This window comes from Ceratotherium simum, chromosome 6 (genome assembly GCF_057802395.1).
Source record: "Ceratotherium simum simum isolate JZ-2026a chromosome 6, ASM5780239v1, whole genome shotgun sequence".
Classification (NCBI taxonomy): Eukaryota; Metazoa; Chordata; class Mammalia; order Perissodactyla; family Rhinocerotidae; genus Ceratotherium; species Ceratotherium simum.
In genome coordinates this window covers 16,037,576-16,057,377 of record NC_141905.1, presented here as the reverse complement: position 1 = coordinate 16,057,377, position 19,802 = coordinate 16,037,576, and the positions used below count along the sequence as shown (strand labels likewise).

At 35.6% G+C, this 19,802-nt stretch overlaps 1 protein-coding gene across 1 annotated transcript in view; it reads right to left on the bottom strand.

Annotated features, from left to right (window-relative positions):
* The window catches only part of LYST (lysosomal trafficking regulator), a 184,821-nt gene that overhangs the window by 146,455 nt on the left and 18,564 nt on the right, over nt 1–19,802 (bottom strand). Inside the window, exons 2-3 of the mRNA XM_087431920.1 lie at nt 14,802–14,891; nt 10,815–11,010 (exon numbers count right to left, since the gene is read on the bottom strand). Coding sequence (XP_087288046.1) covers nt 10,815–11,003 — 189 coding nt within the window. The 5' untranslated portion in view covers nt 11,004–11,010; nt 14,802–14,891. The remainder of the gene's footprint in view (nt 1–10,814; nt 11,011–14,801; nt 14,892–19,802) is intronic.

Below are 19,802 nucleotides of genomic sequence, written 5' to 3'. Positions count from 1 at the left end.
GCAGTGGCCAGAGAGAAGACTACAGTAGATAAAACATGGCCACAAATTATTTCCTCTCATGAAGTGATGGATTCTATGTTCCCATCCCTTAATTCTGTGCTGGCCTTGTGACTTGCATTGATCAGCAGAAGGCAGCAGAAGTGATGTTATATGACTTCCTGTAGCTTCCCCTCTTACCCGCTTGGAAAGTTTCCACCATCACGTAAAGAAAGCTGAGTCTAGCTTACCGAAAAATGAGGCCATGTGGATGAGAACTGAGGCAGTGTGGCCAACAGCCCTGTCCAACAGCCCTCAGTCTTCTGCCAAATGACTGCACACTCAGAAGTAAGCCCAGCTGACACCACAAGGAGCAGAGGCAGCTATCCCAGCTGAGCCTACCTGAAGTGCCAACTCACAGAATCATGAGCAAATAAATCATTGTTGTTTTGTGCCACTAAGTTTTTGGAATGTGGTTTGTTACACAGCAATCAACTGATATACTCATTGCTCCTATCTATTAGCCTGGGTGTAAAAGGAGATAACTCAATGGATTATCTACCCTGTGTGGGCAGAACCACAGTCAAGTGGCTAAGATTTCCACTGCAATCATACTCTCACTACTCTAAAAAGTAGAAATGCCAGCATCCCCCACACTCCCTCATCCCTGCCAGACTAATCACGCATAGATAAATCTTGGCATGTGTATAAACAGAATCTGTAGAACTAGATGTAGTAAATTAAAGTTTACTTAATACCTTTACAACATTTAAAAGTTTGCCTTATTCTCCTACTGAAACAATTCTTGCTAATAATATTACCAATGACTTACCTGTCATATCTGAAGAATAATTTTCATTGCCTATTCTCTTGCTTAAAAACCTCCCCAATATTTTCAGAATAAAATTAAGACTCCTTAATACAGTACACAAGACTTGCCATCACATGGCCTCTGCCTTCTAGTCTCCTCACTAGCCAACCCCCTACATGTAGCCTTTGCTCTAACTCCACTAAACTATTTGTAGTTCATTGAATGTGCTGTTCTTTCTCTAGCCCCCACTGTCTTTGCATAGACAAAGCATTGGTCTAATGCTTCCTACCTCTTTACATTGCTAAGCCCTATTTAGAGATGTCAATTCTCTAAGAAGTATTTCCTGATGACTCTCTCCTGTACACTACGCAAATACTTTTACACTGATTTGTCATCATTTTTTTGTTTGTCTATCTCTTCAAAAGCTAGGAGGCTCCTGGTAAAGGCAGTCTTTGTTCTTTTATCTCTGCATCTAGCAGAGGTGCTGGCATATAGTAAGTACTTAATGGTCTGCTGAATAAAGCAGTGAATGAATTGTGTAGCCACACTTCTAAAGGTCTGATATTTTTCTATTATACTTATTTTATATATTACTATGATAGGCCATTTATGTAGTACTATATATTAAAGTGATAATACTACAAAAATGTAGGAAGAATAAAGTACTCTCTTACACAGAAAATAGCTGAAGATTAAAGAAACCTATTATAATTTTTAAATTATATTTTGTTCATAAATGTATAAACTTCTTCAGTAAAACTTCATATTTTACTCAGCAAAATACGTAACAACTTTATAGAACATTCATAGAGTATGAACAGGAATGGAAATTATATATACTGAAATTTTAAAAGTAGTATTTATAACGCATGGTTGTGTACACTAGTTCAATTTTGGCATATTGTGTTGGTAATAAATCATTTTAATTTTCTACTCATTACCTCAGAATTAAGTTATATACACTCATAATCAAGGTATAGAAGAAACCAGAAACTATTATTATCAAATATTACATGGAAACAAATAATTTTTATCTTGGAAGAGATCTTTTAAGTCACTCAACTAGACATTATTTACTGCTGAGGATATTGAGATATGGAGCACTTAAGTCACTAACTAAAGTTACCCATGTAGTTGACACTGGTGCCAAGATTAAAATTGAGGATAACTATTACTCTTTAGGCTGGGCAAAGTTTCTTTCAAAAAACTTGTAAAAGTCTGTGTATAAACTTCAACTCTGCCATTTTTAACCATTAAAAAGAATATATTTTTGCTATTTATACAGACTATTTTTTCATTAGAATAAATAGACTAACATGTTTGTGTAGAATAAATCATGACCAAATGCAGTTTATCCCAGGAATGCAAAGTTGGTTTAACATTTAGAAACCATCAATGTAATTCACCCACGTTAACAGAATAAAAAAGAAAAATAATATGACAGTCTCAACAGATTCAGAAAAACGCATTTGACAAAATCCAACATCCATTCAGGATAAAAACTCACAAAAAACTGGGAATAGAAGAGAACTTCCTCATTCTGATAAAAGGCTCAATTTGAGAACAACCTAGAGCTGACGTCATATTTAATGGTGAAATACTGAACACTTTCCCTGTAAGGTCAGACACAAGGCAGGATGTCCACTCTCATCATTCCATCCACCTTTGTACTAGAAGTCAGTGCAAAAGGCAAGAAAATGAAATAAAAGGTATCAAAACTGGAAAATAAGTGAAATTATCACTATTCACACATGACATGATTATGTACATAGAAAATCTTAAGGAATCTACAGAAAATTTTCAAAATAAATATAAAGAAATGAATTTAGCAAAGGCATAGGACATAAGGTCAATGTACAAAAATGAAGTGTATGTCTATGAGCAACAAACAGAAAATAAAAATTTTAAATGCCATTTACAATAGCATCAAAAAATAATAAAATATTTAGAATAAATTTAACCAAAAAATATGCAACACCTCTACACTGAAAACCACAGAATATTGCAGAGATATCAGAGAAGACTCAAATAAGCAGAGATTTATATCATGCTCATGGATTAAGAGACTTAACATTGCTGTCAATTCTCTCCAAATTGATTTGTGGATTTAATGCCATCACAACTGAAATCCCAGCAGGCATTTTTGTAGAAATAATAAGCTGATTCTAAAATTTATACGGAAATGTAAAGGACCTAGAATAGTCAAACATTCTCGAAAATGAAGAACAAACTGGAGCATTTACACCACCTAATTTCTCGACTTAGCATAAAAGCCACAGTAATCAAAACAGTAGGGTGTTAGTGAAAGAAGAGAGGATATATAAGTGGAGCAGAATAGAGTCTAGAAATAAACCCACAAATATATGGTCAATTGATTTTCAACAAAGGTGTCAAGGGTATTCAGTGGGGGAAAGAGCAGGCTTTTAAGAAGAAATGTTGCTGGAACAACTGGGTAACTATACAGGGAGGAGGAGCCGAAAGGAATCATAACTCCTACCTCATACCATACACAAATATTAATCCAAAATGGATCACAGACCTAAAAGTAAAAAAAATAACTAAAAGTCTCCTAGAAAAAAAAAGACAGAAGAATATCTTTGCAATTTTTGGGTTGCAAAATAAAGATTTCTTAGACAGGATACAAAAAGCACTATTCACAAAAGAAAAAAATCTGCTCTTCTAAAGACATTGTTAAGAAATGAAAAGGTAAGCCACAAAGAACATATTCACAATCCAACAAAGACTTTTATCCAGAATACATAAAGGACAACTATAACTGGATAATAAATACCCGGACTTTAAAAATGTGCACAAAGCTTAAAGAGACATTCACAAAAGAAGATATACAAATGGCCGACAAGCACATAAAAAAGTGCTCAACATCATTTAGCTGTCAGAGGAATGCAAATTAAAACCACAGTGAATTACTACTTCATATTTACTTAGAATTGCTAATACTAAAAAGACCGGCAATGTCAAATATTAGAGAGGCTGTAGAACAACTGGAATTCTCATACACTGCTGGGGAGGATGAAAAGTGGTACAACCACTTTGAAAAACAGTTTGGCAGTTTCTGATAAAATTAAACAACTACCCTTTTACCCAGCAATTGTATGCCTAGATATTTACCCAGGAAAAATGAAAATATATTCACACAGACTTTTATAAGAATGTTCAGGGCCGGCTCCGTGGCTTAGCGGTTAAGTGTGCGCGCTCTGATGCTGGCGGCCCGGGTTCGGATCCTGGGAGCGCCCCGAGGCACCACTTCTCCATCCAACGTGAGGCCGAGTCCCACGTACAGCAACTAGAAGGATGTGAACCTATGACATACAACTATCTACTGGGGCTTTGGGGGGAAAAAACTGAATAAATAAAATCTTTAAAAAAAAAAAAAAAAAAAGAATGTTCAAAGCAGCTTTATTCATAATAGCCAAATGGAAACAAACCCAAACAATTAAGCAACAGATGAACAGTTAAACAAATTGTGGTATATCTGTACAACAAAATACTAATCAGAAACAAAAAGTAGTGAATTATGGATTCATGTGACATGGATGAATCTCTGAGACACAAGAGTACATACTGCATGATTCATTTATGTGAAGTTCTAGAACAAGCGAAACTACACTTAGATGTTAGAAATGAGAACAGTGGTTATCTTGCAGTGGGGAAAGCGGAGGGGCTGACTGAAAAGGGGCATGACAAAACTTTCTAGGGAGGTGGAAATTTTCTTTTTTTTTTTTTTCTATTTTTTTTCTTTTTATTTTTTTTAAATTTTTTGTTTATTGCAGTAACATTGGTTTATAACATTGTAAAAATTTCAGGTGTACATCATTGTACTTCTGCATAGATTACATCATGTTCACCACCAAAATACTAATTACAACCCATCACCACACACATGTACCGAATTATCCCTTTCACCCTCCTCCCTCCCCGCTTCCCCTCTGGTAACCACCAATCCAATCTCTGTCCCTATGTGTTTGTTTATTGTTGTTATTATCTACTACTTAATGAAGGAAATCATGCGGTATTTGACCTTCTCCCTCTGACTTATTTCACTTTGCATTATACCCTCAATGTCCATCCATGTTGTCACAAATGGCTGGATTTCATCGTTTCTTATGGCTGAGTAGTATTCCATTGTGTATATATACCACAACTTCTTTATCCATTCGTCCCTTGATGGGCACTTAGGTTGCTTCCAAGTCTTGGCTATTGTGAATAACGCTGCAATGAACACATGGGTGCATGTACCTGTACAAATTGGTGTTTTCAAGTTCTTTGGATAAATACCCAGCAGTGGGATGGCTCTCCAACACATGTTGTTTCCTGTCTTGTTAATTATAGCCATTCTGACGGGCGTCAGGTGATATCTCATTGTAGTTTTGATTTGCATTTCCCTGATAGTTAATGATTTTGAACATCTTTTCATGTGTCTGTTGGCCATCTGTATATCTTCTTTGGAGAAATGTCTGTTCAGGTCCTTTGCCCATTTTTTAATTGGGTTGGTAGTTTTTTTGTTGGTAAGATGCATGAGTTCTTTATATATTTTGGAGATTAAGCCCTTATCAGAAGTATGGTTTGCAAATATCTTCTCCCAATTGTTAGGTTGTCTTTTCGTTTTGTGGATGGTTTCCTTTGCTGTGCAGAAGCTTTTTAGTTTGATGTAGTCCCATTTGTTTATTTTTTCTATTGTTTCTCTTGCCCGGTCAGATGTGGTGTTTGAAAAGATGTTGCTAAGACTGATGTCGAAGAGCGTACTGCCTATGTTTTCTTCTAGAAGTTTCACAGTTTCAGGTCTTACATTCAAGTCTTTAATCCATTTGGAGTTAATTTTTGTGTATGGTGTAAGGGAAGGGTCTACTTTCATTTTTTTGCATATGGCTATCCAGTTTTCCCAACACCATTTGTTGAAGAGACTTTCTTTTCCCCATTGTATGTTCTTGGCTCCTTTGTCAAAGATTAGCTGTCCATAGATGTGTGGGTTTATTTCTGGGCTTTCGATTCTATTCCATTGATCTGTGTGTCTGTTTTTGTGCCAGTACCATGCTGTTTTGGTTACTACAGCTTTGTAGTATATTTTGAAATCAGGGAGTGTGATACCTCCAGCTTTGTTCTTTTTCTCAGGATTCCTTTAGCTATTCGGGTCTTTTGTTGTTCCATATAAATTTTAGGATTCTTTGTTCTATTTCTGTGAAAAATGTTGTTGGAACTTTGATAGGGATTGCATTGAATCTATAGATGGCTTTAGGAAGTATGGACATCTTAACTATGTTAATTCTTCCAATCCAAGAGCACGGAATATCTTTCCATTTCTTTGTGTCTTCTTCAATTTCTTTCAGAAATGTTTTATAGTTTTCGGTGTACAGATCTTTCACCTCTTTGGTTAAGTTTATTCCTAGGTATTTTATTCTTTTTGTTGCAATTGTAAATGGGATGGTATTCTTACTTTCTCTTTCTGCTACTTCGTTGTTAGTGTACAGAAATGCAACTGATTTTTGTATGTTGATTTTGTATCCTGCAACTTTACCATATTCGTTTATTACTTCTAAAAGTTTTCTGGTGGATTCTTTGGGGTTTTCTATATATAAAATCATGTCATCTGCAAATAGTGACAGTTTCACTTCTTCCTTTCCAATTTGGATCCCTTTTATTTCTTTCTCTTGCCTGATTGCTCTGGCTAGGACTTCCAGTACTATGTTAAATAGGAGTGGTGACAGTGGGCATCCTTGTCTGGTTCCTGTTCTTAGAGGGATGACTTTCAGTTTTTCACCATTGAGGATGATATTAGCTGTGGGTTTCTCATATATGGTCTTTATTATGTTGAGGTACTTTCCTTCTATACCCATTTTATTCAGAGTTTTTATCATAAATGGATGCTGGATCTTGTCAAATGCTTTCTCTGCATCTATTGAGATGATCATGTGATTTTTATTCTTCATTTTATTAATGTGGTGTATTACGTTGATTGATTTGCGAATGTTAAACCATCCCTGCATCCCTGGAATAAATCCCACTTGATCATGGTGTATAATCTTTTTAACGTATTGTTGTATGCGATTTGCTAGTATTTTATTGAGGATTTTTGCATCGATGTTCATCAGTGATATTGGCCTGTAATTTTCTTTTTTTGTGTTGTCCTTGTCTGGTTTGGGTATCAGGGTAATGTCAGCTTCGTAGAATGAGTTAGGGAGCTTCCCCCCCTCCTCAATTTTTTGGAAGAGTTTGAGAAGGATAGGTATTAAGTCTTCTTGGAATGTTTGGTAGAATTCACCAGGGAAGCCGTCTGGTCCTGGACTTTTATTTTTGGGGAGGTTTGTGATTACTGTTTCGATCTCCTTACTGGTGATTGGTCTATTCAAATTCTCTACTTCTTCTTGATCCAGTTTTGGAAGGTTGTATGATTCTAAGAATTTATCCATTTCTTCCAGATTGTCGAATTGGTTGGCATATAGCTTTTCATAGTATTCTCTTATAATCTTTTGTATTTCTGAGGTATCTGTTGTAACCTCTCCTCTTTCATTTCTGATTTTACTTATTTGTGCCTTCTCTTTTTTTTTCTTGGTGAGTCTAGCTAAAGGTTTGTCAATTTTGTTGATCTTTTCAAAGAACCAGCTCTTGGTTTTATTAATTTTTTCTATTTTTTTTTGGTCTCTATTTCATTTATTTCTGCTCTGACTTTTATTATTTCCCTTCTTCTACTGATTTTGGGCTTTGTTTATTCTTCTTTTTCCAGTTCCTTCAGGTGCATTGTTAGATTGTTTATTTGAGATTTTTCTTGTTTGTTGAGATAGGCCTGTATCGCTATAAACTTCCCTCTTAGAACTGCTTTTGCTGTATCCCATAAATTCTGGCATGTCGTATTTTCATTTTCATTTGTCTCCAGGTATTTTTTGATTTCTTCTTTGATTTCTTCGTTAACCCAGTCGTTGTTCAGTAGCATTTTGTTTAATCTCCACGTATTTGTGGCTTTTCTGATTTTCTTCCTATAGTTGATTTCTAGTTTCATACCGTTGTGGTCAGAAAAGATGCTTGGTATTATTTCAATCTTCTTAAATTTATGGAGACTTGTTTTGTGGCCTAATATGTGATCAATCCTGGAGAATGTTCCATGTGCCTTTGAAAAGAACGTGTATTCTTCGGTTTTTGGATGGAATGCTCTGTATATATCTACTAGGTCCATCTCTTCTAGTGTGTCGTTTAAGGCCAATGTTTCCTTATTGATCTTCTGTTTGGATGATCTATCCGTTGGTGTAAGTGGAGTGTTAAAGTCCCCTACTATTATTGTGTTACTGTCTATTTCTGTTTTTATGTCTGTTAATAATTGCTTTATATATTTAGGTGCACCTACATTGGGTGCGTAGATATTTACAAGTGTTATATCCTCTTGTTGGATTGTTCCCTTGATCATTATATAATGCCCTTCTTTGTCTCTTTTTACAGTTTTTGTTTTAAAGTCTATTTTGTCTGATATGAGTACTGCTACCCCAGCTTTCTTTTCATTGCCATTTGCGTGGAGTATCTTTTTCCATCCCTTCACTTTCAGTTTGTGAGTGTCTTTAGGTCTGAAGTGTGTCTCTTGTATGCAGCATATATATGGGTCTTGTTTTTTTATCCAGTCAGCCACCCTATGCCTTTTAATTGGAGCATTTAGTCCATTGACGTTTAAAGTAGCTATTGATAAGTATGTACTTACTGCCATTTTTTAACTTTTTTTTTTCCTCAGTGTTTTAGTAGTCCTTCTCTGTTTCTTTCTTCTTCTATACAGAATTGATGGTCACTTTAGTTTGACCTCTGTCTGAAAGCTGTACTCTTTAACTCTCCTGGGAGGTGGAAATTTTCTAAACGTTGATCTAGGTGGTGGTTACATAGATGTATATATATTCGTCAAAACTCATCCAACTATACACTTAACATTTGTGCGTTTACCATATGTAAATTATATATAAATAAAAAGTCTGGTTAATTCTCTACATTAAATATCTATTAATAAATATCTATTAATAAAGTCCTTGCACAAAAGGACTGCAGTGGAAAGGCAAGGGCTTAAATTGCCTCTTCCCTAGAGTACCGAAGAAGTGCTCCTATTCATGAGAAGCACAGACACAAAAGCTGAAGTTCCTCCTGAAATGTACACCTTTGAATCTAGTGTTTTGATTCTACCTTAAATGACTGAACTTGTGCAATTAAATCCCCCTTAAAGATCCAAATGATCATTCTCCATTTTCTGGTTTAAACAATTAAATGTTGATAAGCCCTATTTTTTAAATGGCTATTTATTTTCCCTCTACTTCTACTGTTCCTACTATCATTCCTACAGATATGCCAAAAAGTGAGTGACAAGGGAAAAAGTGGATTAAAAAATATTACCATAGGAAAAAATATTGTTGCAATTATGACTTGAATGATTTCAGTTATTTCATAATACACTAAAAGATATTTCATGACTTAGAAAGCATAAAATCTATAGAGACAGAAAATAGATTAGTGTTTGCTGATTTTGATTTAGATTGTATTGGAATCTGTAGATCAATCTGAAGAAAACAGACATCTTTACAACATTGATTTTTCCAATACATGAAAATTATGTAGTTCTGCATTTACTTGGATCGTCTTTCATTTCTCTCAACAATGTTTTATAGAATTCTATACAGAAGTCTGTACATATTTTATTAAATTTATTCCTGGGTACTTGATATTTCTAATGCTATTTATATAGTATCTTAAAAAAAAGAGAAAGCACTGAATTGTTCTAATGTGTGGTAAGAAGATAACAGCACGATATGCATATTAAATCATCAAAATTTTGAAATAGAAAATCACTACAAATGGTCTAACAAATAATTTTTTCTGATTTTTAAATTTATTTATAAAAAAGTCATACAAATATATAAAAATTAAGTTCCATTTAGTCACACATTACATAAATCACATTCATGAAAAATAAAAAAAATACATAAAGCTGCAAATATTCTGGAAAATTCCATGACAGGTAGACACCACAGTGAACAAATACTTCCTGATTATATTTGTTAGGTTCCTTAGCTTACAGTGAAAACAGAGGCATTGTTTAATTTTATTCTCTATATTTACCCAATATATGTACTTATTAGCAAAACACTTTCATAGCAAAAAAATTGTAACAATGGTTAAGTTTATATCTAAAGCCAGTAACATGTAAAGTGTTTAAAAATATCTGTCATATGGGTGCTACAGAGACCTTATTATCTTTTCAATTCAAGTTGATTGAAATATTACTATCTAACTACATTAATCAGTCCCCTGAAAGCAGATGGTAGAGTTTTTCTTTCATAAAATAATTATTTGTTTTCTACTAAAATGAAATAAAGATATAAATCACATTGGGGCTTCAAGTTAACCTTGTCTGAGTTACTTAATGTTTCTGCATCTCAGTTTTTCATCTACAAATGGGGTTGGATGAACACATCTCTGTAGTCCCCACTAGCTTTAAAATTCTGTTAATTCTGTAATAAGGAAACAGCAAAATGCCATATGGTCATACCACACTTTAAGCAAACACAATAATGTACAAAAAACTAGATGTACACAAGCTAAAGGACTCAGTTGAAGCATTAGTTTACACAAAGGATTCTCTACTTTCACTCTAAAATTCATAAGCTCCTTAAATATAATTTACACTAAACTTTTCAAAAACATATATGGTGTTTATTGAAAGTGGAAATTCGTCATGTTTCTGAATTATAATCTTATATCTCTACCAATAATCATAGTTATTTCACACTCATATTAGGATAAAAACCATAGTATATATGAAGCCATTTTAGAAGAATGGTCATTTATAATTCTAAGATATTTCAGACAATTTGAAAAGTGTCCAAATAAACAATATGTGCATAAATTGTGCTACTTTTCTTTGTTGGAGTGATGTGAGAAATAGGACTTTATTTCAAAGAGACTCTTAGAAACTATGTAACCCATAAATTATGTATCTATAATTAACTATAATATACTAATAAAAAATTATTTGATATGAAAATGTTACCTGATCAATGATAGAATTTAGCTTGGTAAGTAACAGAAATCCTCGGCCGTGGACAAGGTATTGTCCAAGGGTTGCCATGTGTGTCTCCTCTTCTTCCTCCCTGGCCTCCACCCTCTGGACCACTGCATTGCAAAGCCGGTTGACATCGGTCAGAAATTCACGTGCTAATGAGTTACTGTCAGTGCTCATGACCGAGCTATAAAATAAATATCACAAAAAAAAGATTAGAAAAACAAAACTTTATGTTTAAAACTATGTGTTTTTGTTGTTGTTGTTGTTTTTTATAATTTTATTTATTTATTTTTCCCCCCAAAGCCCCAGTAGATAGTTGTATGTCATAGCTGCACATCCTTCCAGTTGCTGTATGTGGGACGCGGCCCCAGCACGGCGAGAGAAGTGGTGCGTTGGTGTGCGCCCGGGATCCGAACCTGGGCCACCAGCAGCGGAGCGCACACACTTAACTGCCAAGCCACGGAGCCGGCCCTGTTTGTTTGTTTTTAACTAAAGACTGACTTGAAATTACTGGGCATTGGTACTTAACTCCATAATCTTTTCAGACATAGTTTTGACCTGGTCAGGTACTCCTTAAATATTCCTATGTGGCAGAAATTAGTCCTGGTGTGAAATGCCTGGGCATAACCAAGAATGGGTAAGTGAAAGCACCTAGACAGAAGACACTAGTGAGTGGTGGCAGTTAGGGTAGATCCTGACTTTCTCTCTTAAATAGCCTCACCATAGAATAAAAATGAACCCATTACACGTAAAATATTCTTGCTTTACATGGTTTAAAAGATAAATGGATCTCTTAAAAACATATACTGTTTTTCACTTGATAGAACCCACCAACACTGACCCACTCTCCCCATACAACGGAGTTCAGTTAATGGGGCAGGAGTGTGTGGGTGGGGACGCTTTACCACCAGGTGAATAAAAATTGAAGAATTCTAGCGGCTAAAGTTATGCCACTTCACTTCTTGCTACACATTTGAATCAAATAAAGGGCAATGGGACATTTTAAGATTAATGAAAATAGTATGGTAAAGCAGACAAGAGAGAGAGGAAAACACAAATATGAGAGAAAAAATGTATAATCTTCAGAAAAGGAAAAATCATGAACAACAAAATCCTCAAAGAATTTCAAGATAGTTTTACCCTAGGGCTAAAAGTAATTTTGAGACATCCAGTAACCTTTAAAAACTTTTTAATCTGGAGAGGTTAAATTAAATAAGATGTGAATTGTAGAGTCTTCCTTCACTCAGTTTGGGGGGAAGCCCCTCCCATTGTCCCTGCTGAGAAGGCAGCGGGTCATATGATTATGCCTACTGCCAAGGGGCACAGCCAGTCTCCCAGGCCAAGCAGTAATCAACTGACGCACACCTGAGTCAGGAGCAGCCAACAAACATGCTGGCTGCAAGATGTGACTTGTGTGGACAGCTTGCAAAGAGGCATTGGGCCAATCAAGTTTTCCTTCTCCCTCACAGGAATTTGAATTAAGGAACATAGTTGTGCAAATAGTGTGAAAAGTCACATAGAGATGGGTCTGTGGTGGTCATTACGAGGTAGCTGAGGCTCAGAAGAAGCCAAGTGGGTGAAAATGATCCAGAAGGATACAAAGAGAAGCAAATAAACATGAAAGGGAGAGACTAAAGAAATTCCTAATACTACTTTGGCTCCTGTTCATTCTAGGGCCTGATGGTTTAATTCTTGGATTCTCATCAAAATTCTAGGTATTATTACAATAACATTCCCCTCTTTAGTATAACAAATATCATTTTAAATATTATTGAACATTAGGAAAAAGACAGAAAAGTATTAAAAAAAATTAAACATAATCACTCATTATCCCAAAATGCAACAGTAACCTCTATTATATATAATATTGGTTCTTTATAAGCTTTCATAGGGTAAAATTGTTCAATAAATCAAATAACCTAATTTATATGCAGTCCATATTTATCTAACTTTATTAACTTGTTTCATCTAACCTCTTACTGATTTTAAGATACATAATTATTTAGTGTACCACTACAAAAGGAAAAACACTGCCAATTAAACTATAACACAATGCTTTCCTATCACTTAGAATTTTCCATACATTATCACCTGGGCCATGAAGACCATCCACCACACAACATTTAAGAGTGCTACACTATTGTTCCTGGGATTTTCTTCCAAAGATGCTGACATAGCTCTGTAAGTTTTGATGCTGGTACTTTCTTGATCTTACCAGATGAGATCAGCAGAAAGTTTCAGAAAACAACCAGGAAACATTTAAAACTCATCAGATAATGTACCAACAGTGCATGTAACTTAACTGAAGCACTGACAATGTGAACAGCTATGACTAAGTTCACTCATGAGCACGTAAGAACAACTCCTTCACAAGTGCAGCCTTCTGGTCCTTATAAGATACCATCAATTGTAAGGCACACTGCAACTTTATAAATATTAAAAATGTGAAAAACTAAAAAATTCTGGTAATAATCAGGGCCTATCTTCTAGAAATTAAGGGAAATTAACATGAATTTTTAGATACAACAAATAATGAAGAAATAATTTCAATCCCACTTCCTAGAAGCACAAGATGCCATGTCAGTAAAAAGCATAACATATGCAGAAATGTATGTTTTTCCTGAGTTAAAAATGTGCATAAAATATATACACAGTTACATAAATGCAGTATTACATATAAATGATCGATTACCTGCTTTTTTTCATTTAGATGTTTTGGAAATCTTTTCACATGAGCTCCCTCTTACTCTGGCATCCACTGCATGTATGTATTACATATACTTCATTATACAGATGTATAATAACTATGTAGCCAATCTCCCATTGTTGAATATTTAGGTTATTTCTAGTTTTTTATTATTATAAACAAAGATGCAATGAACATCCTTACACTACTTGCACATTTATCCTATTATTTCCTTGAAGTAGAAATTGGTCTTACTTCATATAATAGGTTTTACATATTTCTTGTTAGGTTTATTCCAAGGTGCTTTATAGTTTTCGCCATTATTCTGAACGGGATTTTGTTTTCCATTAAATATTCTAACTAGGATATTCTAAAACTGGTATATAGAAGGCATAAAGGAAGTAGATTTATTTTGATATTTCCAAATTTAATCATGTATCCAAATTTCTTACTGAACTCTCTTATTGATTTTCTTGGAATTTCTAGCTATAAAACCCTATCATCTACAAATAACAAAAATTCTGAATTTTCCTATCCAATATTCACACAATTTCTACTCTTCTGTCTAACTGCATTAGAACAACATTGGTAGGAGTGATTGGGGGCATTTTGGCTTTGCACGTTAAGAAATAACTCATTTCTTCCTACTCATCTAATAGGAATGCTGAATTTAATTGAATGGCTTTCAGCCATTCTGAATGCCCACTGAAAAGATGATTGCATGGTATTTTTAAAAGATTTTTTGAATATTTCAAATATCCAGAAAAGTACAAAGAATAATAATATGAGGTTATAGCCAATATTCAGATCTAGCAAGTATTAGCATTATGCTATGTTCAGGTCAATTCGTGTGTGTGTGTGTGTGTGTGTGTGTACGTGTGTAAAGAAATGAGACCTTATAGTACACGAAAGTCATACCCCACCCACACCTCTTCACCCTCCCTGGTTGGTGTTTATCATTTCCATACATATTTTTATAATTTTTATGTTTATAGCCATAAAAATATTCAGTATTGTTTTAGTTATTTTAAAAATGTATATAAATATTATACTATGTGTATCTTTCTATAACTTTGCTTTTCCCTCTCGGCAATATGTTCATTCCTTTAAACCATTGTACAATATGCCATTATATGAATAAACCACAATTTATATATCCATCTCTACTAATGGGAAGTTTAGCTGTTTTCACCTTGAGGTTTAATTCATGTCACAAAACTATGTAGTTTCAGAGCCTTAGACTGAACCACGTATCCTGACTCCTAATATTTATTACATTAAATACTTACCAATCTTTCAACACTTCTGTAACATTTAGAGTGTTTATAATTTGAGCTCTTGAACTAGATGAAACAAATATTCTTAGAATAAAGCTTCACCTACAAAAAAAAATACAAACATATTAATGGCAATAGTAAAACACAAATAATTTTAACAAATAAAGTTCTGACATAAAAACCACTGGCCAGTCTATTTGATGTATGAAACAGCCAATGAATTTTTTGAATCTAAAGAGCACACTAAAAAATGCCTATAGTTTCAAGAATGGAGTCTTGAGAGAAGGGGTTTGGAACACATTTGATCTGAACAAGGCAACTTGATTGTAGCTCTCTACCCCTCCTCTCCCAACTCCTAACTTACAACCTCCAGCTAAATCACCAGTTAACTATAAACGGAGAATCAGTCTTCTTAATACTGGAATCTAGGAGGCAGTGGAATATCATCTACATACCATGGACAGCCAAGTTATTACTCTCCTTAAGAGTGAAAGATATTTGAAGATATATATGAACTCAGAAAACCCTAAACAATGAATAAATCACCACCAAATTTCATACCCTTGTTGAATTTTTTAAATGAATTAATCTTTTGTGTACAATACAATGAAGGCTATTTCTAAAATTTGTTGTTAGTACCAGCAGAGTTGATTCTGACTCCTAGTGACCTTGCGTAGAGGAGAGCAGAACCCTGCCTGATCTTTTTACACCATCCCCTCACCTTCCGTCGTTATATCAGACAATGCTCCACTGCTATTCACAGGGTTTTCATGGCCACCTAGTGGGTGGCTATGTCCTTCTTCTTAGTCTGTTTTAGTCTGCTAAAACCTGTCCACCATGGGTGACCCTGCTGATATTTGAAATAACTGGTGGCATAGCTTTCAGCATCACAGCAACACTCAGCTGCCACAGTGTGACGACCAACAGATGGGTGGTGTTGGGAGAAAATGAACCCGGGCCATGGTGGTGAGAGCGCCAAATCTTAACCACTAGACCGCCAGTTTTCTAGAATAGTAGAGGATAAATTCCTACTTCTGGGATAGCAACAAGATGCTTCTCTTTAGTTAGCTATTTTCCCCTTCTCCATAGTTTTTACAAGGCAGAGGCATGCAAAGTATTTCCTTATTACAGTTACAAGGCAAACATGAAGGTTTATTTTGAACAAGTTTTTAAATCAGAATGATCTTTAATTGCTTCAAAACGCTCAAATCTAGAGAACTGTCTTGAATTCCTTTCAGTTTGGCAAATAATTCTCGTAACACACTATTCTAGGCACTTGAGGATAAAATAGGCAAGAAATGGGACATCGCTGCTATTAGACTACACAGGGTTTTGTGTGAATTAGGAAAAAATACCTCTTCCCAGGCTGGTGCAGCCCCACATCAGGCACACAGCTATCAAAGCACAGGCTAGATTTCAGTCCCATGAGTCCACTCTACAGGCCAAGCACTAGCGGCCAGCGCATCAACTGCTCAAACAAATGGAACAGCCCTGGAATGGACTGTCAATACAACTTCTATACCTGCACCTGCTGCCTCCTCAGCTAATCAAAATCATCCATATATTTTTAACTCTAAAATTATGGAAGGAGAAATTATCAATCAAATTATGAGCATAAACATGGTATTGTATTAATTGCTCTGACTACTAGCACCCTCTAGCTTGGACTACTACAAGGTGGAGACATCTATCTTGGGATGCTACAATGATTCCAGCTAACTCAGCACGGCCATTAGAAGTGAAAGCTGACAGACAACTGGATCGTCTGTTTTTCTCTCTTATCAAGGGACATTTCTAGACTAAGCTGAAGGATTTCTCTAATGCTCTTAAACTGGCATGGCTTCTCTATTTCTGTATTTTGCAAAGCCCAGCTTGGATATTCATAGAGTTTCACTCTCCCCAAGATCATAGTTCTATCTGCCAGTATAATCAGCTGTGTCCTCCTTTACTCTGCCATCACTCTTTATACATAGCCATATTCTAATTTTTATCACCCTATATTATACTGAGTGTCCGTAAAATCTGGAAGTACAGTTTTTTAATAGACTGAAGATTCCTTAGGGCATTATACATATTTGCCTCCGTTTCCAAACCACATGGACACCCTGCAGTTACTTATCTATACGACGACTGTCTTACCCCCAGGTCACGAGTTCCTTAAGGCCAGGGACCCTGTCTTATTACTTTTTTGCACTTTATAGCTATAATGCCAAATATAAAAATCATCATTTGGGGCCAGCCCCATGGCCGAGTAGTTAAAGTTTGGCATGTTCCACTTCGGTGGCCTGGGTTCATGGGTTCGGATCCTGGGTGCAGACCTACTCCACTCATCAAAGCCATGCTGTGGCAGCAACCCACATGCAAAATAGAGGAAGACTGGCACAGATATTAGCTCAGGGCGAATCTTCCTCAACTAAAAAAAGAGGAAGATTGGCAATGGATGTTAGCTCAGGGCGAATTTTCCTCAGCAAAGAAAAAAAAAATCATCATTACTATAATTTTCAACTGCTAATACAACTATTGTTATAACATCATAATAAATAAAACTTGCTCCCAACAATATTACCAAAATTTTTATTGTCTTAAAATTTACTATATATAAAAAGCATAATAACTAAATGCCTATAATCATATAAATGACCTTCTGAGAAAAATAACAGGTTTCACTTTCTCTAATACTGGTGACTGGTAAAGTATAAAATATGAATGGCCAAAACAAAATGTAAAAAACTGACAACGTATTAGCTACACCTCCTAGTTTTATGTCATCTGAAATTTCATCAATATGATATTTAATTCAACAAATGTTTATTGAACCATATACTATATGCTAGCTACTATTTTTGGCACTGGGTACAAAGCAAAAATAAAATCCCTACTCTCATGGGTTCTAGTAGAGTAGAGACAGAAAAAAACAAACATATTGTTATGTCAGGTAGTGCTAAATGTTATGAAAATAAAGTAGAACAGAATGAGGGTACAGAGCGACAGGAATGCTATTTTAGATAGGGTGGACAAGAAATGTCTGAAGAGGTGATATCTGAGCAAAAACCTGAATGAAGTAAGAAAATGAGCCATGTGGGTATCCAGGAAAAGAGTATTCCAGGGCTTTGAGATTAGCATATGTTTGATGCATTGGATATTGAGTGCAAGAGAAAGAGAAGTTAAAAATTACTACAAAGAGTGAGAAAAGTCACTGCAACATCTCAGGGACTGAAGTAAGGTGTGGAAAGAGGAAATAGAAGTGTTCCCCTGGAACTGTTTCTCCCTAAGAATGGAAGTCTCCTTCCTGCCCAGCCTTCCCTGCCCCGACCAAAAAAAAGATCACAAGGTTTTTTCAAGCCTGTGTGAAGAATAGCACTGTTTACTGATAGTTAAGACTGACAGAAGAGCAGGATGGGAGGGAAAATAAACTTCAGTTTTAGCTATGTTAAGTTTGACAGGTGTCTTGGAAACCAAGTAAAGGATATCAAGTAGGCATTTTTATATACCAAATTGGAGTTCAGGTGGGGAGGCTGAAACTTAGTGAATCAATCTGGGAGTTATCAGCATATAGATATATTTTAATGGGAGTAGATGGATGAAATAACCCTGAGCAGTGCTGTCCAACAGAACTTTCTGCAATGACAGAACTGTGGCTAGTGGCTACAGTGTTGAACAGTGGGGACCTAGAGAACAAGTATAACGGAGCAGAGATTCTAGGACTGAGCCTTGGGGTTAGCTTCACTGAGTCAGAGAGAGGAGGAGAATCCAGCACAGGAGACTGAGAAAGAACAAGTAAGGCAGAATTAAAATCAGGAGAGTGGTGCCTCCCAGAAACCAGGTGAAGAAAGCTTGAAACAGGAAATAGTGCTGAGAGGTTGAGTAAGATGAAGACTGGGAACTGGCCACTGGATTTAGCAACATGAAGTTACTGACAAACTTGTCCAAGAATAGCCTCAGTGGAGTAGCAAAGAGTGGTAAGCAAATGGAGGCAAGGAGTTTAGACAGCTCTTTTGAGAAGTTCTGCCATAAAAGATAGCAAGGATATGGGTGTTAGATTGAAGGAGACATGGGATATGGGAGGTTTAAAAAAAAAAGAGAGAGATTATAGCATGCTTGTAAGCTGAGATATTATAGCATGTTTGTATAGTATGTTTCTGCAACAGAGAAAGGAAAATAGATGAAAAATTAGAATGAGAGGAGATAATTCCAGGAACAAAGAGTAGGCAAAATAAAGAGGATCCAATGTACAAATGCTAGGAACAGTGACAGTTCATCTAAAGGAATAAAAAGGATGACAGAGTACCTGAGTACAGATGCAGGAAGATTAGCATATCTGGCACGGAAAGGACCACAATTTGGATACTTCTATTTTTTCAGGGAAATAAACTGCAAGGTTACTAGCTGAGAGTGAGAAGTGGGAGGAGGTGTTAAACTGACCAGTGGAACAGGGTCAAAAACAGCAGCGCCTGAGACTTCCCACGAGGCTGCCAATAAGCAACTAAGATTGAGTTCTATTGTTCAATAACTGAACCTATATACTACAGTCCAATTCTCCAACATGTCTCCCAGAGCAGAATGATAGAATAGACGATGTCAAACACACTATGGGAATCTAGACATATTACAGCTGTAGCATTCTCCTAATCTGCACATGTAGCATCCCTGTCTAAAGTGGAAACTGGGTTATCTGGAATGAATTATTCTTAGAGAACCCCATAACCTTACTGCTCATTGTTTCCTTCTGTAAATATTTGCAGATCTTTTAAAATGATCTCTAGAATCTTTTGTGGAAGTAACATCAAGCTCACTAAGATCAATGGAATCTACGTTCTTTTTTATAATTTTGGAACTTTATCCCTCCACAGTCTTTAAAAGTTTTCAAATTCACCATAATCATTAAAAGATTACTAGTTCAGCAATGACATTAACAAATTTTCTCAGAATCTGAACCTGAGATGTGAACTCATTTAGAGCAGCCAGTGGTTCTGGTAGAAACTCCTCCCCAATCTTGGGCTTAAATTTTATCCT